General features: G+C 52.2%; 1 protein-coding gene across 1 annotated transcript in view; it reads left to right on the top strand.

Moving 5' to 3' along the window:
• The window catches only part of yif1a (Yip1 interacting factor homolog A (S. cerevisiae)), a 33,730-nt gene extending 8,787 nt beyond the window's left edge, over positions 1–24,943 (top strand). Inside the window, exons 3-8 of the mRNA XM_072489483.1 lie at positions 1,279–1,383; positions 3,276–3,360; positions 9,366–9,423; positions 11,014–11,169; positions 16,203–16,296; positions 22,869–24,943. Coding sequence (XP_072345584.1) covers positions 1,279–1,383; positions 3,276–3,360; positions 9,366–9,423; positions 11,014–11,169; positions 16,203–16,296; positions 22,869–23,021 — 651 coding nt within the window. The 3' untranslated portion in view covers positions 23,022–24,943. The remainder of the gene's footprint in view (positions 1–1,278; positions 1,384–3,275; positions 3,361–9,365; positions 9,424–11,013; positions 11,170–16,202; positions 16,297–22,868) is intronic.
• The last annotated feature ends 2,591 nt before the right edge of the window (positions 24,944–27,534 follow it).

Genomic DNA, 27,534 nt, shown 5'->3' with positions numbered 1-27,534 from the left:
TTTCTTCATCTCACCCTGTCATACTGCCTGACTCAACGGTGGGCAATCTGCGGCCCACCTGGGTGGGGCCCCCGCGAGACATTTTGTTGACCGCTGCCTGGCCCGCGGGGTCGCCACATTCTGCTGATTTCCGCCCGTGTCGTTTTTCTTCCTCCCGGTTTGACTGAAGCGATTCGCACGTCAAGCGAGGGGTGAGTGAATAGGTAGCACAGTGATTAGCACTGTTGCTTCACAGCGCCAGGGACCCGGGTTCAAGTCCCGGCTTGGGTCGCCGTCTGTGCGTAGTCTGCACGTTCTCCCTCTGTCTGGGTGGGTTTCCTCCGGGCGCTCTGGTTTCCTCCCACAAGTCCTGAAAGACGTGCTGTTAGATGAATTGGCCATCTGAATTCTCCCTCCGTGTACCTGAACAGGCGCCGGAATGTGGCGACGAGGGGATTTTCACAGTAACTTCATTGCAGTGTTAATGTAAGCCTACTTGTGACACTAATAAAGTATTATTATTAAGTGAGGTGTGTGCTGTTTGCTCACAACATTAACTGTAAGAGCCGTGCACTCCCTCTGTCCAAAGTGTAAATATTTATTTTTCTTTTACCATTTCAAGTTGAATACAGTTCGATTAATATTGAAATGATTCAGCATTTTCTATAATTCACTATGAAATATTAGGCGTGTATTAAATGTATTTAATCTTATTCATGGGGTTGAGGTTAGTGAACAAGCCCAGTTGCAAACTTGCTGCTCACGGCGATGAAGGAGGGCCACTGGTGCGGCCCACTCACGAGCCCAGGTTGATCATCACTGCTCTGACTCCCTCCTTTAAGTGGATCTGTACCATTCGCCTCAAACGCTCCCTGTGGGAATGAGTTCCACATTCTCACCTCCCAGTTGTATTTATTCGTGATCATCTTTACATTGATGGCAGCGGAGGGAAGGTGTTTGTGAAGGGGGTTTATGATGGAGAAACATTTTCCACTGGAGGAACAATGAGACTTTTTATCTTCTGCTTTTCACAGCGAGGTGTTGTGAGCTGGAAGGCGCTGCCCGAAAGCAGATTCAGTAGGAACTTTCAAAAGCAGCAGGTCTGCGAGGAAAGAGACGCAGAGTGGGTCTCACTGGATAAATCTCGAGGGCCAGCATGGGCATAACGGACCGAATGGCCTCCCTCTGTGCGATATCATTCTGTGAGGGGGAGGCATTGCCCACTGGGTACGTGGTGCTCCATTAACCTCACGGGCTCAGGCCACACTAACCACATGTTCCTTTCTTCACTTGTGCCAGCTGAACAGGTTTGTGTCCGTCAACAAGCTGAAATATTTCTTCACGGTCGACACCAGATACGTCAGCAAGAAGTTGGCGCTGCTCATGTTCCCGTACACACATCAGGTACTGAAACCCCCCCCGCCGCGTGTGTTGTGCAGGAAATAATTATCGCAGCCCCAGAACCCCGAGCCGAATCCACGCTCGAACCATGGGCTGTGTCCCCACGCGCGGGCTGTAGGATTCCAAAGCAGAATCCGACCGGATGCCTTCAAGCCAATCCAAGCAGGCATGGGGCGCACACCATCGCCTGGCGCTCTCTTGTCCAGCTCTCAGAGAGACTGCTGCGCGGAAATGCCAAGGGGCCATCAGACTGCCTCTGTGAGGCTCAGTTGTAAGCTCCTGGTTCGGGTAACAGTTTAGGGGGATCTTTATGCTGGCCGGTTGGGGGTGGGTTACATCGTGTTAACAGTGATGACAAGGTGTTGAAAAAAGATTCCCCCTTCGCCAGCTGAGGTACCTTTCTTCCTTCACCCTTTGGCTGTGACGGGAAAGTCTGATTTTGCTCCAAGTTGCATCTTTCAGTGACTGGGTCGGTATTCCCTCCACATGGAACCAGAGAAAAGTTACAGCGCAGAAGGAGGCCATTCGGCCCACCTTGTCCGTGCCAGCCTGAGGACACCCAGCTGCTCTTTTTATAAGCCCACCTTCCTGCACCTGGCCCCTAGCCCCGTCACTTCCAGCAACTCGGGTGCAAATCTCGGTACTTTTCAAAAGAGTTTAGGGTCTATGCCTCCACCACCAACTCGGCCGGCGAATTCCAGGCACGCTCTGCGTAAAGAAAGTTCTTCCTCTTCACCCCACTACACCTTATGCCACCTATCTTGAATCTGTGACCCCTGGTTCTTCTCTCCGCGTGGGTCCAAACCTCAGTCCGGAGACATGAGCCTGTATCCTAGGTTGACACTCCCAGTGTAGTATTGAGGAAGCATTTCCCTGCACTGCAACAATAACTGTGCCCCAATAGGACTTTATTGGCTGCCACATGCTTTGGGTTGTCCTGAGGGCAGGAAAGGTGCTATAGAAATGCATATCGGCGCCTTTTTACAGTTGTGGGCTGGCCTTGCAGTGCTCCACAGAAGAGCCGTGATTGTGGGCATCGGGCAGTTTGACCCATCACAGTTAAGGCCTCGCGAATAAGCGAAATGACTCGGCATCTGCCCACTTGAAGGGGAGGCCCTCGTCTGGAAGATGGCGGCCCCGTCGGCGTAGACCACCCTCAGTACTGCACTGCAGGGACAGCAGAGGTTAGAGACCGAGCCTCTGGGGTGAGGTGACATTTGAGGAGAGAAAGGTAGATGCCAAGCAAAGCTGGCAAAGGAGGCTCTCAAAGTCTGCTGGCGGGCGATTTCCTGCATGATAAAGTAGGGGCGGCGCAGTGGTCAGCACGGCTGCTTCACAGCTCCAGGGTCCCGGGTTCGATTCCGACTTTCGGACGACTGTCTGTGAGGAGTTTGCACGTTCTCCCTGTGCCTGCGTGGGTTTCCTCAGGGTGCTCCGGTTTCCTCCCACAGTCCAAAGATGTGCAGGTCAGGTGGATGGGCCGCGATAAATTGTCCCCTTAGTGTCCAAAAGGTTAGGTGGGGTTATGGGCATAGGGTGGAGGCTTGGGCTTAAGTGGGGTGCTCTTTCCAAGAGCCGGCGCAGGCCCGAATGGCCTCCTTCTGCACTGTAAATGTAAATTCTATGAACAGAACGGTCTTTACAGTGGGTGCGTTCTCCGCACTTCAGCGCCACACCACTCTGTCACGGGGCCTGATTAAACTTTGAATTCCGATGTTCAGAACCAGATCAAAAGGGGGACTCGCGTACAGCGCAGGCTGGGCCGATTATATGTAATACTGCAGGCAGCTCTCGCCAATAAGGTTCTGATCCAGCCCCCCAGGCAAAGCGGCAGATTGCAGTTCGAATCTGAATCTCCGGGGCTCACGTGTATTTGTTTTCCTGTCTCGTCTCAGAACTGGGAGCTTGGATACCGCGTCGACTCCCGCCTGACCCCGAGAGAGGACTTCCATGCCAATGCTCCGGACCTGTACATTCCAAGTGAGTGTGGGCTGCGGTGCTTCTCTGCGGCAAGAACCTTTTACGCGCCTTTTTGAAACCTCCGAACCTCCCAGTTGCTCCGCGCTTTTGGGACTGTTGCAATGCCGGACGCACGGCAGCAAATATGCACACCGCAAGTTCCTACTGTTGTGGGCCAGAGTTTAGAGAACCCCAAAGTGTATCATGGAGTTCACCTGACCCACAACTTTTACTAGATTGTGGTATGGGGAGCACACGGCCCACTCGACAGGTGTGGTACAGCAGAAATGGAAAAGTTGTTTTTAAAGCAAAACAATGTTTATTCTATGAACTCAAGTCAACTTTTTTAAAACATACAGTGAACATCTTAGCAACCATCAATTCAAATACAACCCCCAAAGAATACAACACTAAGTAATCCTTCAGCTGTCCTTTTAAGATCCACAAGACTTTAAAAAAAAGAACTTTTAACAGAAGCACATCAGGTTAAAGTCACTACTGAGAGCAGTTATTAGTTTTAAATCACCAAAGGATCAATTTACAGTTTTTAGATTACAGAGAGAGAGAGACTAATACCCCTTCTGGCTGTGACTGCAGCTATCCAGCTCTGAAAACGAAACTATAAAACACCCTGCAGCAAACAGCCTAAAACGAAAGTAAAAAGCTGACAGACAGCCCAACTCCACCCACTCTCTGACATCACTGATAAACCCCCATTTCTTAAAGGTACACGTCTTAAACACTCATTTCTTAAAGGTACGCTCACATGACACTACCTACAGCAGCGTAGTAACGAGGACAGCATTTCGGTTTTTTTTTGAGTTGCGGATCAACGAATAAATATTGGCTGGGATACCGGAAGTGTTTCCGTGCTCCTCTTCCAGATGGTCCATGCAGAATCACAGAAGAAACGGTGCAGAAGAGGCCCATCAAGCCTGAAAGACACCTGACCTGCCTCCCTAATCCCACTTCCTGGCAGTAGGCCCATGGCTTTGAATGTTATGACGTGCTCATCCAGGTACGTTTTAAAGAATGTGAGGCAACCCACCACTTCCACCTTCCCAGGCAGTGCATTCCAGACCGTCACCACACCTGGGTAAAAAAAGGTTTTTCCTCGCAACCCCACCCAAACATCCTGCCCCTCACCTTGAACTTGTGTTCCCTCATGACTCACACTTCAGCTAAGGGGAACACCCTATCCATGCCCCTCATAATCTTGTACACCTCGATCAGGTCGCCCCCTCAGTCTTCTCTGCTCCAGCGAAAACAGCCCAAGCCTATCCAACCTCTCTTCATACATAGAACATTAGGGCAGCACTGTGGCTTCACAGCGCCAGGGTCCCAGGTTCGATTCCCCGTGGTCGCTGTCTGTGTGGAGTCTGCACGTTCTCCCCTGTGTCTGCGTGGGTTTCCTCCGGGTGCTCCGGTTTCTTCCCACAGTCCAAAGACGCGCAGGTTAGGTGGATTGGCCATGCTAAATTGTCCTTAATCACCAAAAAGGTTAGGAGGGGTTATTGGGTTACAGGGATCGGGTGGAAGTGAGGGCTTAAGTGGGTCAGTGCAGACTCGATGGGCCGAATGACCTCCTTCTGCACTATGTTCCAATCAAGTCTGCAGCGACCCATTTAAGCCCTCACATCCACCGTAACCCCATCTAACCTTTTTGGACACTAAGGGCAATTCAGCATGGCCAATCCACCTAACTTGCACGTCTTTGGACTGTGGGAAGAAACTGGAGCACCCGGAGGAAATCCAAGCAGACACGGGGAGAACGTGCAGACTCCGCACAGACAGTGACCCAGCCGGGAATCCAACCTGGCAACCTGGCGCTCTGAAGCCACAGTGCTAACCACTTGTGCTGCCCATACCTAAAATGGTCCATCCGAGGCAGCATCCTGGTGAATCTCCTCTGCGATCCTTTACTTCCGTCCGAGTGGGCAGGGTGCCTCTGACAGTGCAGCACTCCCTCAGTGCTGCACTGAAGTGTCAACCTGCGTCATAAGCTCAGGTCTCTGCCGTGGGGCTCAACAAGACCTTGTGAGTGAGGGCAATGCTGAGCCATGGCTGACACCAGTGAATTGGGTGACGAGGACTTGTTGAATACCCTTTATGGCCTTATGTTCAGACTAGTTCAGGGGATCAGGGATTAAGGGTAGAAGGCAGGAGAATGGGGATGAGGGAAATATCAGCTGCGATTGAATGGCGAAACAGACTCGATGGGCCGAGTGGCCTAATTCTTCTCCTATGTCTTATGGTGGGGAGGCAAGTGGTTTTTAGCTGTCGACGCCGGACTTTGTCGAGCCAGGAAATTTAAGTCCAATGACTTTTGTCCACCTTAGCTGTTTTGCCTTTTGCCCTGTGATTGAACTGCTTAATTTTAAGCTGCCTCAAAGCGGACCAGGGAAAGTTCCGGACATGGCCTTGGTCTCCCCAGACCTAAGCTGTAGGGAAGTTAGGTTGACTCTAGCGATCCAGCTAGAGAGAGGTAAATCAGCCAGGTTGCTCAGTCCGAACAGTTTGCAAGTGACCTCACGCTCTGCTGCAAAACACACATTGGCCGAGGGTAGGATCCAGATCAAGCTGTGTGCTATTAGTTGGATGGCCTGCTGCTACCTGGGGTCCAGTCCCACACGTTCGACATGGCTGTCGCAGTGAGGCACCAGAGGGCGCCTTGCACACACACTCGGCGTAACCCCGTTGGGATCCACTGCTTCAGGTTGCTGTACAGAACCTGGCAAACCTTAACCTTTCCAATGCTGCAGTTTGGAAGGGCAGTGAGTCGGCACTATCTTAGTGCAGCGGTGTACGGCGACACGGGCGGGCGATACAGGTCTGCAGGCTCCCACTCAGTGGAATTTCAGATTCTCAGCCGTGCATCTGAAGGAAGACTTAAGCAAAGGGTGTATGTTTTAGAGGGAGAAACATCCTCAATCCTCAGTTTTAGGAGTGGCGCTGATTGTGCCCTGGGAACTGCTGTCTACCCTTGTGAAATGTGAGGACTCTTTCTTTCGGTTTAGGGGATGCTGGGCATCATACTGCTCTGGAAATGGATTGACCAGGAACCTGGCAGAAGGAAATCACTGTCTGTCTCTCTCTCTCTCTCTCTCTCTCCATTTCAGTCTCTGTCTTTCCCTGTCTCTCTCCCTCTCTGTCTGTCTCTCTCACTCCCTCTCTTGTCACCCTGTCTTGTCTCTCTCTCCCTCTCTCTCCTTCTGTCTGCCTCGTCTCTCTCTCTCTCACTCTCTCTCTCTCCCTCACTCTCTGTAACCCTGTCTCGTCTCTCTCTCTCTCCCCCTCTCTCTGTCTCTTTCTCTCTGTCCCCTTCACTTTGTCTCACTCTGTGTCGCTCTCTTTGTCTCTCTCTATCTTATCTCTCTCTCTTACCCCCCCCACCCCCACCCGAGGAAAAGGGTAGAGGGTACTTTCGTCAATAGTTTTTGAAAGAATTTAAGGTTTGCAGTTCCATAAACCGTCAGGGTTTCGAGCCAGTGCCCGGCTCCTGTTTTTTGGCTCACTGAATTGTCACAAGCCCTTTCGTTCCCATTGCCTTCAGCTAGCGAGGAATTACCAGAGTTTGATCCTTGGGTTGCAAACTCCATCATGTAGAATGGGCAGCACAGAAATAATCCAGTCAGCCCAACTCATTAATGTTTGTGTTCCACGAGAGATTCCTCCTCTCCCTAACTTAGTTAACATTTGTATAAACCCTTACAGCGAGGATTTGTATCAACTACAAACATAACTCCCCCACACAGCTACAGTAATATATGTATAACCCTTGCTGAACTCCCCCTTAACTGTTCCAATTCAATAACAAGATCCCATAAACCAAAAACCCCTTTTTACCAAATCAGCAGGTAACTATAATCATTGTGTTTCTTCCTTGGGATAACTCTTTAAAATTGAAAATAGAGAGACAGGCTAAAATACTTCTCTGTCCGAGTCTGCAGCAGCCAAATGTGAAAACGAAAGTAAAAACTCACAGAGCCACATCCCAGCTCCACCCACACAATGACATCACTGAAGCCATGTGATAAGACAAAAACCTTTCTTGAAGGGACAGTCCCATGACAGGCTGTCTTTAACTTGACCCCTTCATACTAGGCACCGGCCGCAAGTGCCTTCACTCCTGAGCTGTTTGTCTTTAATCGACGACCTTCAAAACAAAGCTGGCACCCCGGCTATGCAGGATCTACAGCCCGTTTCATCAACGAACAAGCTTTCTGCCCCTGGCACCAACCTCGTCCCTTTTGATTTTACATCAAGTTAAATCTGCTCCCTCCTCACATGAAACGGGTCAGAGTGATTTTGCACACCGTCCTGACTCAGAAATATATCAGCCGTTCTGTAGCTGGGGTCAAAATGCTGGAGCTCCCTCCCTAACAGCACTGTGGGTGTACCTACACTGCACAGGACTGCAGTGGGTTCAAGATGGCGGCTCACCGACACCTTTTCGAGGGGCAGTTAGCGATGGGCAACAAATGCTGACCTAACCAGCGACGCTCACATCCCGTGAATGAATAAAAATCTATTTAATTTTAGAAAGTCAGTGAAGTATTAAGAGGTCTTGCGTTAGGTGCTCACATCTTCACCGCCAAACTTACTTCCCGTTGTCACAGAGTTTAGTCACACTTCTGTCGACAAGGACTGACAGACTGGGTCTCTTTTTGCGTGGTGTGCCAATAAAGGTGGGTGTTTAAAATTCTGAAGATAGAGAGATGGGGAGAAAATATTCTCTCTTGTGGGGAAGCATGCAACTAGAGGCCGTTAATGCGGGACGGTCCCCAGTCGGGAATTCAGGAGAAGCCTGGTTCACCCAGAGAGCGGTGAGAATGTGGAACTCAATACCACACATCCTGTGTGCTATTTCCCATTCAATCTTCCTATGTCAGCTGTCACGGTGAAATTGCTTGTTCTGACCACTAGTTGGCTCTGTAGGGCGTGTGTCTGAAGTGCCTCTCCCAGCTGTGTCGCCATCGTTTGTATCCAAAAATAAATCCAATACCTCTCTGGAAAGCATGAAGGTCAGTTTCCATATCTGCCACATATAAAGATCGAAGCTGATAGAACGGGTTGCTGATCACTCGCAAGTATCACTACCCCATTGCTAATAGAATATCAGAGTCTCAGTGACGCATAGCCCACAGGTGATGGTAGCAATTCAACAGAAACGCAACTTGTTTTAATCTGTGACCTTGGATCGCAGTCCTCTGCTGCCCCAGGTGTCGTATTTCAGACATGCCATTAAATTTAGTTCAGGGTGTTTTCTCACCCGCAGTTTCGCAGCTCTCAGACAGCCAGTCCGCCCCCAACCCCATGACCATCTGCACAATGTAGCATCACGGCACAATGCTTAGCACCGGAAAGATCACAGCGCCAGGGACCCGGGTTCGATCCCGGCCTCGGGTGACAGCCTGTGTGGAGTCTGCACTTTCTCCCCTGTGTCTGCGTGGGTTTCCTCCGGTTTCCTCCCACAGTCCAAAGATATGCGCGCTAGGCGGATTGGCCATTGATAAATTGCCCCCCCCTTGGTGTCCAACGGTTAGGTGGGATTACGGGGAGTGGGCCTGGACGGGCTTCTCTTTCAGAGGGTCAGTGCAGACTCGATGGGCCGAATGGCCTCCTTTTGCACTGTAGAGATTCTATGATCGGTCCCTCTGGTTATGGTACATGGTACATTGCGTGTCCACAGTGAACAGTTTGCGGTACAGGGTCCAAAACTTTCATCACTACATCACTGACGGCCGTGCCTTCAGCTGCCCGGGCTTTGAGCTCTGGAATTCCCTCCCTAAAACTGTCTGGCTCCTCGCCCCCAAGGTGGTCCTTAAAATCTACCTCTTTGAACAAACTTTTGGACATCAGCACAATTGGCTCCTGACGTAGCTTTATGTCGTATTTTGTTTCAAGGCGCTCCTGTGAAGTGCCGTAAGAATGTTTTAATAGGCCACATTATAAAGGCGCATTATAAATGCTACGTGTTGCTTTAGAGCCAGGGTTGACTGCTGTCTTTGGTTCTCTTGTTTCAGCCATGGCATTTATTACATACATCCTGTTGGCCGGGGTGGCACTGGGCATCCAGCAGAGGTTAGTATGGCAAAGGGCCAGCTGGAGGGCGGTAGTGTTACAGAAGCAGAATACTGCAGGTGCGGAAAAGCTGAAACAAAGACAGAAAAATGCTGGCAATACGCAGCAGGCCAGGCCGCACCAGTGATGAGAGAAAAATAGCATTCGAGCACTGGCGTTGGGGGTGGAGATCAAAGGGAAATGTGTGTGATTAAAAGGAAGGATGGAGAGACAATGGGGATGGCAAAGTTGCGTGGCTGGGGGGGGGGGGGGGGGGGGGGGGGGGGGGGGGGGGAGGGAGGTGGGAGGTGAAGAGCAGGTGACAGGACAGTAAAGGAAGAAAAGATTGTACGTGACGAGGGCAACAAATTCTGTCCAAACCTTTTTATTTTTATCCATTTTTACGGGATGTGGACTTCGCTGGCGAGACCAGCATTTGTTGTCCATCCCCAGTTGGCCGTTGAGAAGGTGGTGGGGAGCTACCTTCTTGAAGCCGCTCCAGTCAACGAGGTGTAGGTGCAGCCAATGTGCTGTTAGGGAGGGAGATTCAGGATTTTGACCCCAGCCACAGTGAAGGAACGGCCGATATATTTCCGAGTCGTGATGGCGAGTGGCTCGGAGGGGGGGAACCTGCAGGTGGGGGTGTTCCCCATGCGTCTGCTGCCCTCGTCCTTCTAGACGTTAGAGGTGGCGGGTTTGGAAGGTGCTGTCGAAGGAGCGAGTGGCTGCGGTGCGTCTTGTAGACGGTGCACACGGCTGCCGCTGTGCGTCGGGGGGGGGGGAGGGAGGGAGTGTTTGTGGTTAGCGTGTCGATCGAGCGGGGCTGCTTTGTCCTGGATGGTGTCGAGCTTCTCGAGTGTTGTTGGGAGCCGCGCTCATCCAGACGAGTGGAGAGTATTCCCTCACACTCCTGACTTGTGCCTTGTAGATGGTGGACAGGCTTTGGGGGGAGTCAGGAGGTGAGTTGCTCTCCGCAGGATTCCCAGCCTCTGACCCGCTCTGGTAACCACAGTGGCTATATGGAGGGTCATGCCAGAGAATGGGAAGGGGTTTGGATCCATTGGGATTGTGTACAGTGGGAGTGAATGGGAAGGGGTTTGGATCCATTGGGATTGTGTACAGTGGGAGTGAATGGGAAGGTGTTTGGATCCATTGGGATTGTGTACAGTGGGAGTGAATGGGAAGCAGTTTGGATCCATTGGGATTGTTTACAATGGGAGTGAATGGGAAGGGGTTTGAGTCCATTGGGATTGTGCACAATGGGAGTGAATGGGAAGGAGTTTGGATCCATTGGGAGTGTGTACAATGGGAGTGAATGGGAAGGAGTTTGGATCCATTGGGATTGTGTACAATGGGAGTGAATGGGAAGGGGTTTGGGTCCATTGGGATTGTGTACAATGGGAGTGAATGGGAAGGGTTTGGGTCCATTGGGATTGTGTACAATGGGAGGGAATTGTGAATGGGAAGGGGTTTGGGTCCATTGGGATTGTGTACAATGGGAGTGAATGGGACGGGGTTTGGGTCCATTGGGATTGTTTACAATGGGAATAAATTAGATGTTCTATCGCAATGTGGTTGCCTGGTAACATGGTCTGTGTATTTGTGTTTCAGATTTTCTCCTGAGGTACTGGGAATGTGTGCGAGCACTGCTCTAGTGTGGATTATCATTGAGGTTTTGGTCCTCGTCCTCGCACTCTACCTGATATCAGTGCACACTGATCTTACTACGTTTGATCTTATTGCCTACAGTGGATATAAATATGTGGGGTAAGTGCCAGCGAGACGGAGCTGTTCCGCTGTCTGTACCTGCCTGCGTACAGGAGTTATGTGTCAGAGTAATGGAGCCCTGCAAGGTGAGGTATAACAGGGGCGTCATAGCATCTGCCCTTCTGGATATACTACCCTGCCGTGTGGTCCCATGTCGCAGCGCAGGTTGCAGTACTGTAGGATCTGACGTCATGGTGCAGAGTAGGGAGGCTGCTGCAGTTACAGGGTGGTGGTGTGGGCCAGAGGTAAGTGCCAAAACTGAATGGGCAAGGAGCCTCCAAGATGCCACCTAGCTCTCAGCCCCTTTGCTGGCTGCCAGCTTTGAAGCCTAAGTGCCCTCTGGCCGCCGAGAGATTAGTGGTTCTCCTTTCTGAAAATATTTGGGGAGCGAACCTATAAACGCGAAGCCCGTGCTCGTGCTTGTTCACGGCAGCGGTCAGGGGTGCTGAAAAATGATTATCTTGCACTTACGCAAGTGTGCCAGTGTTCAGACAAAGCAGAAACGTCGTGCGGAATTTCACCTGTGTTTGGCAGAGTGCGACGGCAGGCGGGCACAGCACCAAACGGCTGCTTTCTTCTCCGTATTGTTGGGAGCATGAGGGAATAAAAACTTCAGGGTGAGTCACCCACCCTGACATACGTACACACGCACCTGGCACTACAGTGCCCAGGCATGACTCTCTCCCCGGGAACGATGCGCCCACCCGAGCTCCTCCTGGGTGCCTGCTCGCCAGATGCACGCCGTGGGAGCCCTGTCTGGTTTGACGTTGGGCCGGGGCGGGGGTCACCATCCCGGCGCAGAGGTCTGATAACGAGATGTAAATGTATTATAATGAACACGGATTCCCATGATGGCGGGCAGAATCATGTCACGTTTTGGCGTGGTGTTAATGTCACCGGGTTCGTCGCCCAAAGACCCTGGGTGGATCCTCGGGGGGGGGGGGGGGGGGTTCAAATGATGGAGTCTAAATTTAATTAATAAATCAGGAATGGAAAGTGCGTCTGATCAAGGTGACCGTGGAACAGTAATTTTTTGTTGTTCGAAACCCACCTGGTTCACTCATGCCTCTTTATTGAAGGAAATCTGCCGTCCTTACTGGGTCTGGCCTACAAATCCTAGCAAGTCACAAATGGTGACCCTGCCAGTGACACCCACCTACCTAATAAGAAACGGCAGCCAGGGAAATCCCGGCTCCCTCCACAGTCCCTGCACATCTCAGCGGGGGCAGCGGTTGCGATGCTCAAATTGACCAGAAAGCCCCAAGGCCGGGAATCCGGCAGAGCTTCCGGATCCTGACCCATATCCAGCAACGACGCTCCCCCCTGCCCTCCCCGACTGAAAGTTAACAGCAGCCACGGTTTCGAACCCCACCCCCTTTCAAGGAGGAGAGGGGGGGGGGGGTGCTGCGCGGGCAGAGGAACCACATCAGCTCAAAAGACGATGACAAGTGAACGGTTGTGGGGCTCATCCGCGTCCTCCAGCAGCCACCACAGTCGGTCAACAGATGGTGCTGAACACCATGTGTGGTGTGTCTCGTGTGTGGTGGTGCGTGTGAGAGACAGAGATAGAGAGACACTGACTGCAATCTAATCGTGAGAACAAAGCTCGAGTGATTTATTGCCATCATCTGACACTGTGATTAGGCTGCAGCCTTGAACCCCTCTTGGACCTGCAGGATGTGACTACCTTCCAGGGCCGGGGGCTGCCCAAACTTTCCATTCACACCGTGTACTTTGTGAACAATAGAATGGAGAGAGTAAAGGCAACTGGTACAAACACGGCAGACCAAGGGGTGGAGAGTGGCTGTGGGGCCACGGGCAGGTGATGGATAAAGAGCCAAGAGTCCAGTGGCAGTAGAGCAAGGTGGTGGACATTGTCAGGGGGACATGTGGAAGCTGACCTCCCGTGCTTGCAGATGCTGCCGCCGTGGGGCCGATCGAGGTTTTTTTAATAATGTGCTGCAGGAGAACAAGTTCAATGTCACCCTGGCTAGGGTGCAAACTGGCAACGGGGCTGGGAGCTGTCTGGTGCGATCCTGCCCACGGTGGGGAAGCACCTTTACCCAGAGAGTGCTCAGTGTTTTTCATTCCTGGAGGTCTCTTGGACAGTGGGAACTTAACTGGTGGTGCATGTAGATTACAGGGAGGCTTTACGATGCGTCTGAAGAAGACTGCGATCTTGTATTGAACCACCCGAGCCGCGTAGATCCACAGTCACTATCGTAGTATCCTCTCCGAATCACAGCACTGGGTGCCAAAATTAACCAACGCCTGGCGAAAGCTAGCCCGAAGTTTAACTGGCTCAGTCAGACTTTGTAAAAGAGCAGGTTTGCCTCAGAATGCATTGCTTCTTTATGGAGCGAGCCTGGGACCACCTACCTGCATCACGTAAAACAACAGGGGCATTCCATCCCCACTGTCTGAGGCCTATTCGCGACGTCAATGCCCAACGCCGAGGTCACTGCAAAGTGCTGCGTGCCCGGCGTCGGGAGCGCGCTTGTCGCAGCCCCAGCTTCGCTGGGTCACCCGTGTGGTTCGCACGGAGGATTGCCGAACACCAATGTCGGCACTCTGCAGCCAGCTGCACACGGGAACCCGCACCACAGGACGTGCCGGGCTTGGATATGAAGATGGTGTCCGAACGCTGACCTCAGAGCCTGAAATCTAGTCATTTTGACCTTAAAGGAGGACAGAGTACAAGTGCCTTCAGGATAAGTTGAGCGAGGCGCAAAGCTAATCCCTCAATCCATACCGCCAGCATTGACCTCGTATGCAGTATTTCTGTTAATTCTTTCATCGGATGTGGGCATCGCAGGCTGGGCCAGCATTCGTTGCCCATCCCTAATTTCCTTTGAGTAGCTGGCTAGGCCATTTCAACTGTGGGGCTGGAGTCAGATGTAGGCCCGACCGGGTAAGGACGGTAGATTTCCTTCCCTGAAGGACATTAGTGAGCCAGATGGGCTTTTACGACAATGGTTTCCATGGTCATCATTAGATTTTTAATTCCAGATTTTTGTTGAATTCGAATTTCAACGTCTGCCGTGGTGGGGTTTGAACCCAGGTCCCTAGGTCATTACACTGGCTCTCTGGATTGCTAGTCCAGTGACAAAACCACCGCGCCACTGTAATGGGTTATGCAAACCAAGACGCGGTCTAACATCACACATCAGATGACATTAACCTTGACTGGTGGCGCAGTGGTTAGCACTGCTGCCTCACGGCGCCATGGACCCGGGTTCGATCCCGGCCCCGGGTCACAGTCCGTGTGGAGTTTGCACATTCTCCTCGTGTCTGCGTGGGTCTCATCTGCACAACTCACATTTGGAATATTGTGTGCGGTTCTGGTCACCTCATAGGAAGGATGTGGAAGCATTGGAAAGGGTGCAAAGGAGATTTACCAGGATGCTGCCTGGATTGGAGGGTAGGTCTTATGAGGAAAGGTTGAGGGAGCTAGGGCTTTTCTCTTTGGAGTGGAGGAGGATGAGAAGCGACATAATAGAGGTTTATATGGGGATACTGGGTTATGAGAATAGGGTGGAGGTGTTGACCTTGGGTAGGGTGCTCTTTCCAAGAGCCGGTGCAGACTTGATGGGCCGAATGGCCTCCTTCTGCACTGTAAATTCTATGATCTATGAGGGGGATAGATAGAGTGGACGTTCAGAGACTATTTCCTCAGGTGGACGTAGCTGTTACAAGGGGGCATAACTATAAGGTTTGGGGTGGAAGATATAGGAAGGATGTCCGAGGTAGGTTCTTTACTCAAGAGAGTGGTTAGGGTGTGGAATGGACTGCCTGCTGTGATAGTGGAGTCGGACACTTTAGCAACTTTCAAGCGGTTATTGGATAGGCACATGGAGCACACCAGAATGACAGGGAGTGGGATAGCTTGATCTTGGTTTCGGACAAAGCTCGGCACAACATCGAGGGCCAAAGGGCCTGTTCTTTGCTGTACTGTTCTATGTTCTATGTGCAGGTTAGGTGGAAAGGCTACGCTAAATTGCCCCTTTAATTGAAAAAAAAGAATTGGGCACTCAAAATTAATTTTTTTTAAACCGTGACTGTGCAAACTGATTTTTTTTCAGTGAACACTTCTCCGTTGTCCCGACAGGCGAACCCTTTCATGCATTTCCACGCTGTTAGTCAGGGTTTGGTGTGCACATTCTGAAAATGAAATGAAATGAAAATCGCTTATTGTCACAAGTAGGCTTCAAATAAAGGGGCAGCACGGTAGCCTTGTGGATAGCACAATTGCTTCACAACTCCAGGGTCCCAGGTTCGATTCCGGCTTGGGTCACTGTCTGTGCGGAGTCTGCACGTCCTCCCCGTGTGTGCGTGGGTTTTCTCCGGGTGCTCCGGTTTCCTCCCACAGTCCAAAGATGTGCAGGTTAGGTGGATTGGCCGTGATAAATTTCCCTTAGTGTCCAAAATTTCCCTTAGTGTTGGGTGGGGTTACTGGATTATGGGGCTAGGGTGGTGGTGTTGACCTTGGGTAGGGTGCTCTTTCCAAGAGCCGGTGCAGACTCGATGGGCCGAATGGCCTCCTTCTGCACTGTAAATTCTATGAAATCTATGAAAGTTACTGTGAAAAGCCCCTAGTCGCCACATTCCGGCGCCTGTTCGGGGAGGCTGGTGCGGGAAGTGGTTCTGAAGGGGTCAGGCAGTAAATGCTGGCCTTGCCCACATCCCATAAATTAATCTTTAAATAAAACCAACAAATTGGCTGCGCTGTTTGCTGCAACGGTGACTAGAATTAAATAAGAACTCCATTGGCCGTAAAGTGCTTTGGGATGCCCTACGGTTGTTGTTTTTTTCTTTAAAGCCCGATTGAATTGCAAGCCTTTCTTTTACTGGCACTAAGTCACGCTCTGTACTTTTCCCTCATCCGGTAATGCTCATGATGCAGGCTTCTAACCTGCTTGCGAGTTCAGGCGTATCGCAATCTGGTCTTTTGTGCCGGGTGTGAATTTCCTGTCGCGCTACGCCTATCCTGTGACAGAGCGGCTAACAGCGATCTCTTCCCGTTTCTCTCTCAGGATGATAATCACCATTTTGGGCGGCTTGCTGTTTGGGCGGGATGGTTACTACGTGGCACTGGCTTGGACCTCCTGTGCCATTATGTTCTTCCTGGTAAGTGTGACTCGCTCCCATTCTCCTCCGCCAGGACTGAAGAAGAAAATCCGGGCCCGTTCTCCTGTCCTCTCTTTCCCCCCCCCTCACCGCCTGCCCTGAACTCGCATGATAAACAATGGTGCTGGAATTGTTCATTAACCACGGGATTGATCTTCATCGTTTTGCCTTCGGCAGACGATACATTGAATCAATAGCCATGATGTGGAGATGCCGGCGTTGGACTGGGGTGAGCACAGTAAGAAGTCTTACAACACCAGGTTAAAGTCCAACAGGTTTGTTTCAATGTCACTAGCTTTTGGAGCGCTGCTCCTTCCTCGGGTGAATGAAGAGGTATGTTCCAGAAACATATATATAGACAGATTCAAAGATGCTTGGAATACGAGCATTAGCAGGTGATTAAATCTTTACAGATCCAGATATATATGTTTCTGGAACATACCTCTTGATTCACCTGGGGAAGGAGCAGCGCTCCGAAAGCTAGTGACATCGAAACAAACCTGTTGGACTTTAACCTGGTGTTGTAAGACTTCTTTCTTGAATCAATAGAATGCAGGAGGGGGCCAATCGGCCCAGCGTGCCTGTGCTGACCCTTTTGAACAAGCTGTCCACTCTCTTCCCCCCCCCCCCCCCTTGCACTGTTGCCCAACAAATGTATCTCCTTAATTGTTCATTGGTGCGTGGCGGCATGTGGTGCAGTGGTTAGCACTGGGACTAGCGGCGCTACGGACCCGGGTTCGGGATCACGGCCCCGGGTCACTGTCCGGTGTGGAGTTTGCACATTCTCCCCGTGTCTGCGTGGGTTTCACCCCCACAACCCAAAGATGTGCAAGGTAGGTGGATTGGCCGCGCTAAATTGCACCTTAATTGGAAAAGAAGTATTGGGTACTCTAATTTTAAAAACAAAATTGTACATTCGTGTACCGGGCGGGGACCTCCGAGCCACGCAAAATATCATAGATAGCAGGGCGGCACGGTAGCGCAGTGGTTAGCACTATTGCTTCACAGCGCCAGGGACCCAGGTTCGATTCCCGGCTTGGGTCACTGTCTGTGAGGAGTCTGCACGTTCTCCCCCGTGTCTGCGTGGGTTTCCTCCGGGCGCTCCGGTTTCTTCCCACAAGTCCTGAAAGATGTGCTTGTGAGGTGAATCGGACATTCCGAATTCTCCCTACGTGTACCCGAACAGGCGCCGGAGTGTGGCGACGGGGGGCTTTGGAATGTCTAACCACTGTGTGAACCAGGAAGCGCTGCAGGTATATAATATTTACCTAAAACACAAAACAGCGATAAAGTATTATAAAGCGGTGATTTAAAAAAAAAAAAATTGTTTCACATATCCACAATGCCCTATATTCTGCAATGAAAACCGAGATAGCAGCTGGTCTGGCAAGCCTCTGGGGAGAGAGCAGCGAGAGTTACCTTTAGAAATGCGGTGAGGTTTTTTTTCTTTCGAAAACGGGTGTGTTGAGGTGCCAGGCAGAATGAAAGGGGAAGGGCAAGGATAGAGGGCAGGATAAATTAAACATAAAAATGTTCAGGCTAGGTGGATTGGCCACGCTAAATTGCCCCTTCGTGTCCAACGGTTAGGTGGGGTTACAGGGGAGTGGGTCTACGTGGGGTGTTCTTTCGGAGGGTCGGTGCAGACTCGACGGGCCGAGTGGCCCCCTTCGGCATTAAAGGGATTCCATGTCATAGAGAAAAAGATAAACGTTTGTGGTAAAGAAATAAATCATTAGTCCAGAGTAAGTATTAATAGCGGAATAAAGGACAGCTCTGCCTGTGAACGAGAAACATGGAAACACCCTGGTGCGCTCCTCTGTCCGTCCTGACGCTTCATCCCCCTTCCCACAGCACCTTCCCCGTGCCATCACAGGAGGTGGCAGCACCTGGCCCCTCCCCTCACTGTCCCAATTCCTCAAAACAATCGTTGCAGGTGAATCAGCGAGTTAGAAACATCGAAGATAGGAGCAGGCGGAGGCCATTCGGCCCTTTGAGCCCGCTCGGCCATTCCTTATGATCAAGGCTGATCATCCAACTCAATAGCCTAATCCCGCCTTCCTCCCCATATCCTTTGATCCCCTTTGCCCCAAATGCTATATTGAACTTAAAAACATGCAATGTTTTTGCCTCAACTTCTTCCTGTGGTTATGGATTCCACAGGCTGACCACTCTCTGGGTGAAGAAATGCCTCCGCGTCCCTGCCCTAAATGGTCCACCAACCCGTATCTGCTTGCATTCCTGTCAATTTGACCCACTGTATTTGCTGCCCCCCCTCTACGTGGCGGAGACCAGAGGCAGACCGGGTGACCGCTTTGCGGAGTGGCCCTGCTCAGACAATGCGCCGACTGCTCGCCGTTTTAATCCGCCGCCTGGCTCTCCGGCTCGCGTTTCTTTCCTCGGCTGCTGCATTGTCCCACTGAAGCCCGGGGCAAGCTCGAGGAACAGCAGCCCGCCTCCCAGTTAGGTGCTTTACAGCCCTCTGATTCAACATTGAGTTCGACAGCTTCAGACCGCGATCCCTGTCCTCCATTTTGATTCATTTTGTTTCGCCAAGTGTATCTCTTCATGGTTTTTTGGGTTTTTTTTGCTTCCGGGCAGAGCTGTCCCTTCATTCTGCCGCTGTTGACCCTTACTCTGGACCAGTGCTTCGTTTCTTTATTGCAAACACTACCACTCCCTTTGTCTTTTGTCCCGTGACGTCTCTGTTATATAATCCCTCTAACCACATCCCCGATCCTGCTTGTTCTGCCTGCCCGTCCCCCACTTCAGCAGCATGAAACCCATCACGTTTCTGCCCCTCTTCAGTTCCGAAGCGTCATAAAATAATCATTTATTGTCACAAGTAGGCTTCGATGAAGTTACTGTGAAAAGCCCCTAGTCGCCGCATTCCGGAGCATCCGCCGCAGTATGTCGCTGTTACCCTATCTTAGAAACATAGAAAATAGGAGCAGGGGGAGCCATTCGGCCCCTCGAGCCTGCTCCCCCATTCCGTATGATCAGAGCTGACTATCTCAGCGACTCTGCCACGCTCTCCCCATACCCCTGCCGCCTTTAGAGTCTAGAAATCCTTTGCCACCTCGAGTATATTCATTCATTGGAACCGTCTTGTGTTAGAGAATTCCACAGGTTCTTCACCTGGGAAGAGGTTTCTCCTCATCTCAGTCCTAAACGCCCTCCCGCCCTCCCCCGCGTATCCTGAGACTGTGACCTTGTCTTAGACACATCATGTCCGTCCCCAAAGTACTGCGCCAAGACGGTCCACTCGAAGGTGTTCCGGGCAGCTGGAGAGGTTCCTGTGTGGGTATCCAGTTCCCTGTCGGAGGTTATTACTGAATCTTTACTGGCAGCACATTACAGATCATCGCGGCTCGCTTCACTTCTGAAGCAAAATTCCTGACACCTAATAATCTTGAGGAGAGCTTCGGGGGCCACATAAGTAAAAAATTATCTGTGGTAATTTTACCGGGCTACATGCATCACACACCGTGCTTCAAATCGTTCACGTACTGTATTCAAAAATGTTAGTATTTAAATAGATCAAAATCGTCTGCTTCCACTCTCTAGAACAAGGGGTCACAGCTTCAGGGTACGTGGTAGACCATTGAGGACTGAGAATCATAGATTCCCTACAGTGCAGAAGGAGGCTATTCGCCCCATTGAGTCTGCACCGAGGGGGGCCCTGAATCAAGACCCGCGGCTTGGCTGTAGCCCAGGGTTTCAAATAGGAGCCCAGAGGAATAACCTGTGTCTTCCTGAGGTCTGTTGGCTTTCCCGGGTTCGCCCGCTGTGGGACTGCCAATTCATCAGGAAGAGACACGGCGTTTCATCTCCAAGGACCCTCTCGCGCTGTCTCCCTCCCCCTCTCGTTGCCTCCTTCCCCTCTCGTTGCCTCCTTCCCCCTCTCGTTGCCTCCTTCCCCCTCTCGTTGCCTCCTTCCCCCTCTCGTTGCCTCCTTCCCCCTCTCGTTGCCTCCTTCCCCCTCTCGTTGCCTCCTTCCCCCTCTCGTTGCCTCCTTCCCCCTCTCGTTGCCCCTCTCCCCCCTCTCGTTGCCTCCCTCCCCCTCTCGTTGCCTCCCTCCCCCTCTCGTTGCCTCCCTCCCCCTCTCGTTGCCTCCCTCCCCCTCTCGTTGCCTCCCTCCCCCTCTCGTTGCCTCCTTCCCCCTCTCGTTGCCTCCCTCCCCCTCTCGTTGCCTCCCTCCCCCTCTCGTTGCCTCCCTCCCCCTCTCGTTGCCTCCCTCCCCCTCTCGTTGCCTCCCTCCCCCTCTCGTTGCCTCCCTCCCCCTCTCGTTGCCTCCCTCCCCCTCTCGTTGCCTCCCTCCCCCTTTCGTTGCCTCCCTCCCCCTCTCGTTGCCTCCCTCCCCCTCTCGTTGCCTCCCTCCCCCTCTCGTTGCCTCCCTCCCCCTCTCGTTGCCTCCCTCCCCCTCTCGTTGCCTCCCTCCCCCTCTCGTTGCCTCCCTCCCCCTCTCGTTGCCTCCCTCCCCCTCTCGTTGCCTCCCTCCCCCTCTCGTTGCCTCCCTCCCCCTCTCGTTGCCTCCCTCCCCCTCTCGTTGCCTCCCTCCCCCTCTCGTTGCCTCCCTCCCCCTCTCGTTGCCTCCCTCCCCCTCTCCTTGCCTCCCTCCCCCTCTCCTTGCCTCCCTCCCCCTCTCCTTGCCTCCCTCCCCCTCTCCTTGCCTCCCTCCCCCTCTCCTTGCCTCCCTCCCCCTCTCCTTGCCTCCCTCCCCCTCTCCTTGCCTCCCTCCCCCTCTCCTTGCCTCCCCCCCCCCCCCTCCTTGCCTCCCCCCTGTCCTTACCTCCCTCCCCCCTTCGTTAAAAAATAAAAGAGCCACTACAGGACAATTTTAGCACCACCAATTCACCTAACCTACAGATTTTTGGACTGGAGGAAACCCATGCAGATTAGGGGGAGTTTGTGCACACTCCACACAGACACCCGAGGCCAGAATCGAACCCAGGTCCCTGGCGCCGTGAGGCAGCGGTGCTAACCCCTGTGCCGTCCTCAGATGAGGAGAAACCCCTTCTCTCAGAGGGTGGTGGACCTACGGAATTCTCTGCCACAGGAGGCTGTGGAGGTTAAGTCGCTGAACATATTTAAGAAGTAGATAGGTGTACTGAACTGTGCAAATAACCTTTACGAATGTTGACCAATCAGTCGCTCCCCACATGATGCGAACTGTTTGAGAATTTATCAGCTGCAAGAATGAGACACAGTTGAGAGATTTTATAACTTTTTAAATGTAAGCTTTTGCCTTGCTTTTCCGTTCTGTCTTTTTTTCTTTCCTCTTAATCCAAATCTCCCCCCTCTCCTGCTTTCTCTGTCTGATTCGACTTAAAATTCACTGGTTATGGGGGTGGATTCTTGGCCTCGTCGTTCATTAAGACCCTAGATTACCCTCCCCGTGCTGTCATCGGTCCGTACTTCAGGTCAAGAATATTCTGGCGCCGAAGGAAGAGGCCTCACCAATGTGGCCTGGCGCGAGATGTCCCACTCCTACCAATGCTGCGCCATTAAGATGTAAATTGGGCAGAAGGCGAGGCCAGCTCTTCCCCGCCGCTGCTGTGCTTTACCAGCCGATTGTTGTTCTCCACCAACTGGATGCTGCCATCGCGCCAAAAAGACGGGCACATCAGCAATGTGGTACATTAATTTCAGCGGCAGTGCGATGCTGGGGTATGTGGACTGTACATCCCAATAACTGGCAGGTCGTAGCGAACTGCACAGCCCTTGGTTTGCCTCGGCCGCGTGCTGGCCTCGCTTTGGCTTGCCAAACGCGGAGCACGGTATCTGAAGTGTTAGATGTGATTCCATCATTGGACCGTACTTGCGGAAGATGATAGAATCCCCGTAGTGCAGAAGGAGGTCATTTGGCCCATCAAGTCTGCACCGGCCCTCTCAAAGAGCACTCTACCTAGGCCCAATTGCCCCACCCCATTCCCGTAACCCCCAACTAGGGGCAGTTTAACATGGCCAATCCACCTAACCTACACATCTTTGAACTGTGGGAGGAAACCGGAGGAAGCCCACGCAGACACTGGGAGAACGTGCAGACTCCGTCCGCACAGACCGTCACCAGAGGCCGGATTCGAAACCAGGTCTTTGACGCTGTGAGGCAGCGGTGCTAACCACTGAGCCACCATGCCACCTAATTTGAGAGTAGCTGAGCTCACAATTCAGCTTACTTATATTCGTACACGGGCACCTGTCCACTGTAGGCAAACATGTCCAGGCATTGCATCTTTTTGAATTAAACAAAAACCTGGGATACAAAGGTTCTCTGTTGCGTTCTCCGTGACAACGCCTCAAACCAATCAGCATCCCTTTTCTCGCGCATTATAAATGTTGCTCCTTTGAAATTTGGTATTCTTGCATCTGTCCTGATGAGTCCAAGATGAAAAGCTTTGACGGCAAGTTTCTTTTCCAGCTGTTCTATGTGCTTGCACTCGCCCTCTCCGCCCACCAGCATGCCATATCCGATTGACTCTTCCGTGCTCGCGTAACCGTTCTCCCAGAAGGCTTCCGGTGTTACCTTGTTTGCTCTGACTCTCTACCCCCTTTCCCCCCTTCAATCCTCACAGGTCCGCTCCTTGAGAATGAAAGTCCTATCCTCCGCCTCCGATGGCGTTACCAGCCACAGCTCCAGGAACCAGCTACGGATGTACGTCACCCTGGCGATCGCCGCATTTCAACCCCTCATCATTTACTGGCTGACTGTTCACCTGATTCGGTGAGGGGCGGGGTGGGGGGGGAGCATCCGGAGACGTATTGGTGGGTGGGGGCGGCCACCACCAAAAGACTGCCGAGCTTTGGGGTCCTGTCATTCTACCCCGCTGTGTCAGGCTGCTCCCCACCCCTTCGGAAGTGCTGCCACTAGCCGTTCTTCCTTTCTTCAAGGAGTGCCAAAAATGTTCCAGTTGTTTAGTTCGAAACCCAGTCCTGCAGCCTCAGCCAGAGCTGAATAATGGTTCATAATTTACTACAGCCCCATCGGTCGCGGTGAGTTGAGTGCAAGCTCACTGCGGTGACGACCCGGTGCCTTTCTCGTGATTTACGCAGATCGGGGAGCTGCCTTGGCATTTTATCAAGAGGGTGTATGGGGCAGCATGAGAGGGCTGCCGCACTGTCAGGTCATGCGTCATCGCTCGCCCTCATTTCGGGCCAGAGCTGAGAATACCAAAGACCCGAGAGTCGGGGAGGAGTCCCTTCAGTCGGTATCCCGCTCTCCCCTCAGAAGGTCTCGGGTTCGAGCCCCAGCGCAGGATACCCAATCCCGGCGGATGTTTCAGCGCTGCACCATAAGGCTGCATCTGCCCTGGATATTCATTGCCCCCCTCCCCTGCCACTGCCCCCCAATTAAGATCTAAGTGCAGCTTCCGCAGAAGAAATAATAAACACTACATCGATACTACACCGTCGCAGTACACACCTTATTTATAAATCGCGGAGTTCTCGATTTGACATCCCTGCTCAATTCCGAGTCACGGCAACAAACACCCCCCCCCCCCCTCAGTCATCAGCTTCTGCATCAGCCGGTTCCCTCCCATCTCCCTCACCCACTTCCGGCGCCCTCCCACACCCTGCATTCTCCGTGGAGGAGGAGGGTTGCAGCAAGATGGAAGTGCCTTAAAAATGGGTCCTCGCTTCAACCCTCACTACCAGCCCCAACCACGTGCGCCGTATCCGGCTTTCAAACAGAACCACCATCGCGTGGAGCAGGAAGCCGGCGCGCGTAACTTTTGTTTTTATCCGTTCGCAGGATGTGGCCGTCGCTGGCTTCGGGCCCAGCCTTTGTTGCCCGTATCTAATTGCCCCTCGAGAAGGTGGCGGGCTTTGAGCCACCAGCGCCTTTCATCCCTATTTAATTGTAGTGGAAAGGGGCGGCAGGGTGGCGCAGTGGCTCCGGGTCACTGTCCGTGTGGAGTTTGCACTTTCTCCCCGTGTCTGCGTGGGCCTCACCCCCACAACCCCCAAAAAGATGTGCAGGTTAGGTGGATTGGCCAACGCTAAATTGCCCCTTAATTGGAAAGAAAATAACTGAGTACTCTAAATGAAAGAAAAATAATAATAATTGGAGTGAAATTTTAGTTCGGTTCTGAAAAACGGAGCCAGCGACACCTCTATTATCGATTACTGCTTGAAAGTGGACCCCCCCACCACCGCTCCCTGTAACTGCAGGGCTGTTAGTAGGCACATTAAGAAATGTACTCTCGGTGGGGGTGGGGTGAGGGGGGAGGGGAATGAATCAGACCTGGATTTTCACCTGCTCCTTGGCACCCAGAACGCATTATTCGAGCCTTTGGAACAGCCAGCTCCCAGCCGTCGGCCTCTGGCAAGGAACAGAGAGTCCCTGCTCACCCCCAACAGAGTGTCCTCGAGCAGCGTTCCTGAACATTTCCCCCCTGCACACAGATGTAGGAACAGTATTGAGAATGAGCGGACACCAGTCCCTGGGTGGGGGGGCAGAACCCTCTAAGTGCGGCAGGTGATAGACGTGGAACGCCAGGCGGTGTTGAACCGCCTGTGATTTCTGTTGGCCGTTTGGAAGGCAGAGCACCTCTCCCACAGATTGATTTGCCGTGGTTCCCGACGCGACCCGTTCTAAGCCCTCGCCGCGCTGTGTTGCCTCTGTAAATAATAAATAGAATGAATAACACGTTGGGACGGCTGTCGTTTTGTATTCTACATTACCTCCAGCGAGTTGAATTTTGCGGCCCAGCTCCATCTGGGATCGCTCTGTGGCCAGCCATGGCCGGTCACCGTTGTCCCTGCGTCTCGTACAAGATGGAACTCCACGGACCCCCGTTTAGATAGCCTCGCCGCTCTGATCCTCGCCTTTCGCCCGGCCGAACATGAGGAATGGACCAAAATGTGAAATTGAATTCAATGAAACACTGCTGGGCAGGCGTCAGATAAAATGGCCATAAAAGCTGATTTTTAGGGGAAAACGTTCTTCACGGGATGTGGCTGGGCCCAGTGTCTGATGTCCATCCCTAATTAGCCCTCAGGAATGGGGTTGGTGAGCCGGCATCTTAAACCCACTGCAGTCCCGTGTGGTGTAGGTGCGCCCGCAGTGCTGTTAGGGAGGGAGTTCCAGGCGTTTGACCCCAGCGACAGTGAAGGAACGGGCGATATATTTCATAGAATCCCGACAATGCAGAAGGAGGCCATTCAGCCAATTGAGTCTGTACCCACCCTCAGAAAGAGCACTCTACCCAGGTCCCCACCAATCCCCGCAACCAAACCTGATCATTGCTGGACACTAGGGGGCAATTTATTATGGCCAATCCACCTAACCTGCACATCTTTGGACTGTGGTGGACAGGCTTTGGAGAGCCAGGAGGTGGTTTATTTGCCACGACATTCTCAGTCTCTGACTTGTCCTTGTAGCCACCATATTTCGGGCGGCATGGTAGCACAGTGGGTAGCACTATTGCTTCACAGCTCCAGGGTCCCAGGTTCGATTCCTGGCTTGGGTCACTGTCTGTGTGGAGTCTGCACATTCTCCCCGTGTCTGCGTGGGTTTCCTCCGGATGCTCCGGTTTCCTCCCACAGTCCAAAGACGTGCTTGTTAGGTAATTTGGACATTCTGAATTCTCCCTCTGTGTACCCAAACAGGCGCCGGGATGCGGTGACTAGTGGCTTTTCACAGTAACTTCATTGCAGTGTTAACGTGAGCCTACTTGTGACAATAAAAATATTATTATATGGTAGGTCCAATTCAGTTTCTGGTCAATGGTAACCCCCAGGATGTTGATAGTTGGGGATTCAACGATGGTAATGCCACTGATGGTCATGGGGCGATGGTTTGATTCGCTCTTGTTGGAGGTGGCGCTTGTGTGGCACAGATGTTACTTGCCACTTATTAGTCCAAGCCTGAATATAACCCATGTCTTGCTGCATGTGGACCATGTGGTCGGTACCTGAGGAGTTGGGAATGGCGCTGAACATTGTACAATCATCAGCGAACATCCCCCCCCCCCTCAACCTCTGACTTTATGATGGATCATTGATGAAGCAGCTGAAGGTGATCGGGCTTGGGACACGACCCTGAGGAACTCCTGCAGTGATGTCCTGGGACTGAGATGACTGATCTCCCAACAACCATCTTCCGTTGCGCCAGGTCTGACTCCAACCAGCGGAGAGACTTGCTGCAATTTTTCTGTCTCTGTACCTTGGCCACATCGAGTGCATTGGTTCAAGAAGGTGGCTTTCAGCACCTTCTCAACAAGCAATGAATGCTGTTCCCCATTTCTAAAAGTGATTTTGACTCGGGAATGGGAAATACAATATCAAAATTCGATATGACAGCACGTGTGGCCAGGCATATTTAATACTGGGGAAGAAGGTGGCGCAATCGCTGGCTTTGAAAGCAGGCCAGCAGCACGGTTCAATTCCCGTAACAGTCTCCCCGAACAGGCGCTGGAATATGGCGACTAGGGGCTTTTCACAGTAACTTCATTGAAGCCTGCTTGTGACAAGCGATTTTCATTTCAGTACAAGAATTGACAGGCTTGCACAGTTGGTGAACAAATATTGACTAATTCCATACAATGCCCACACAATGATTGCGATCACGGCATCTGCGACAATTGCAAAATTAAAAATACATCAGCATGTATGGGTTGACGTGACGTTTGTAGCGAAGGAGAAGTGGTAAGTGTAAAAATAAATGTCGCCCCAGCCCCCGCTCCCCTTTGAAAGAGAGAGTGAGAGCTGACTGGCGGTGATTTAACCTGAGGGTCACCACGGCTCAGGCGAGGTTGAGAAGGCGGGGCCTTAATGGGTAATCTCAGCCGGTACGGGCCTTGAACCCGCGCTGTTGGCCTCGCTCCGCATCACGAACCAGCCATCCAGCCAACTTACCTAATAAGCACTTGCTGAAGGTCGACTCCATTCAATGTAGATATGTGTGAGCTGCTGCGGTTGGCAGAGTGCAGAGATCGCACGCTGCTTGGGAAGGTAAAACCCTGAATGGGCTGGAGGCCCAGGATGCAGATGGGGGCATAACACTTAGGAGTAGGCCATTCGGCCCTTCGAGCCTCCCCGGCCATTCAACAAGGTCGTCGCCGATCTGGTTGTGCTCTCAACTCCACTTTCCGGTCTGCCCACCCCCTTTACCCATGACTCCATGGCCCAGCAAAGACCTGTCTAACGTGGCCTTGCATATACTCAATGATCCGCAGCCTCCATGCTCTCTTGGGGGTGGGGGTGGGGGGATCGGGATCCCACTGGACGACCCCACTG

Source organism: Scyliorhinus torazame, chromosome 24, assembly GCF_047496885.1.
Source record: "Scyliorhinus torazame isolate Kashiwa2021f chromosome 24, sScyTor2.1, whole genome shotgun sequence".
In the NCBI taxonomy this organism is placed as follows: Eukaryota; Metazoa; Chordata; class Chondrichthyes; order Carcharhiniformes; family Scyliorhinidae; genus Scyliorhinus; species Scyliorhinus torazame.
This window is presented reverse-complemented; position numbering and strand designations above follow the sequence as displayed.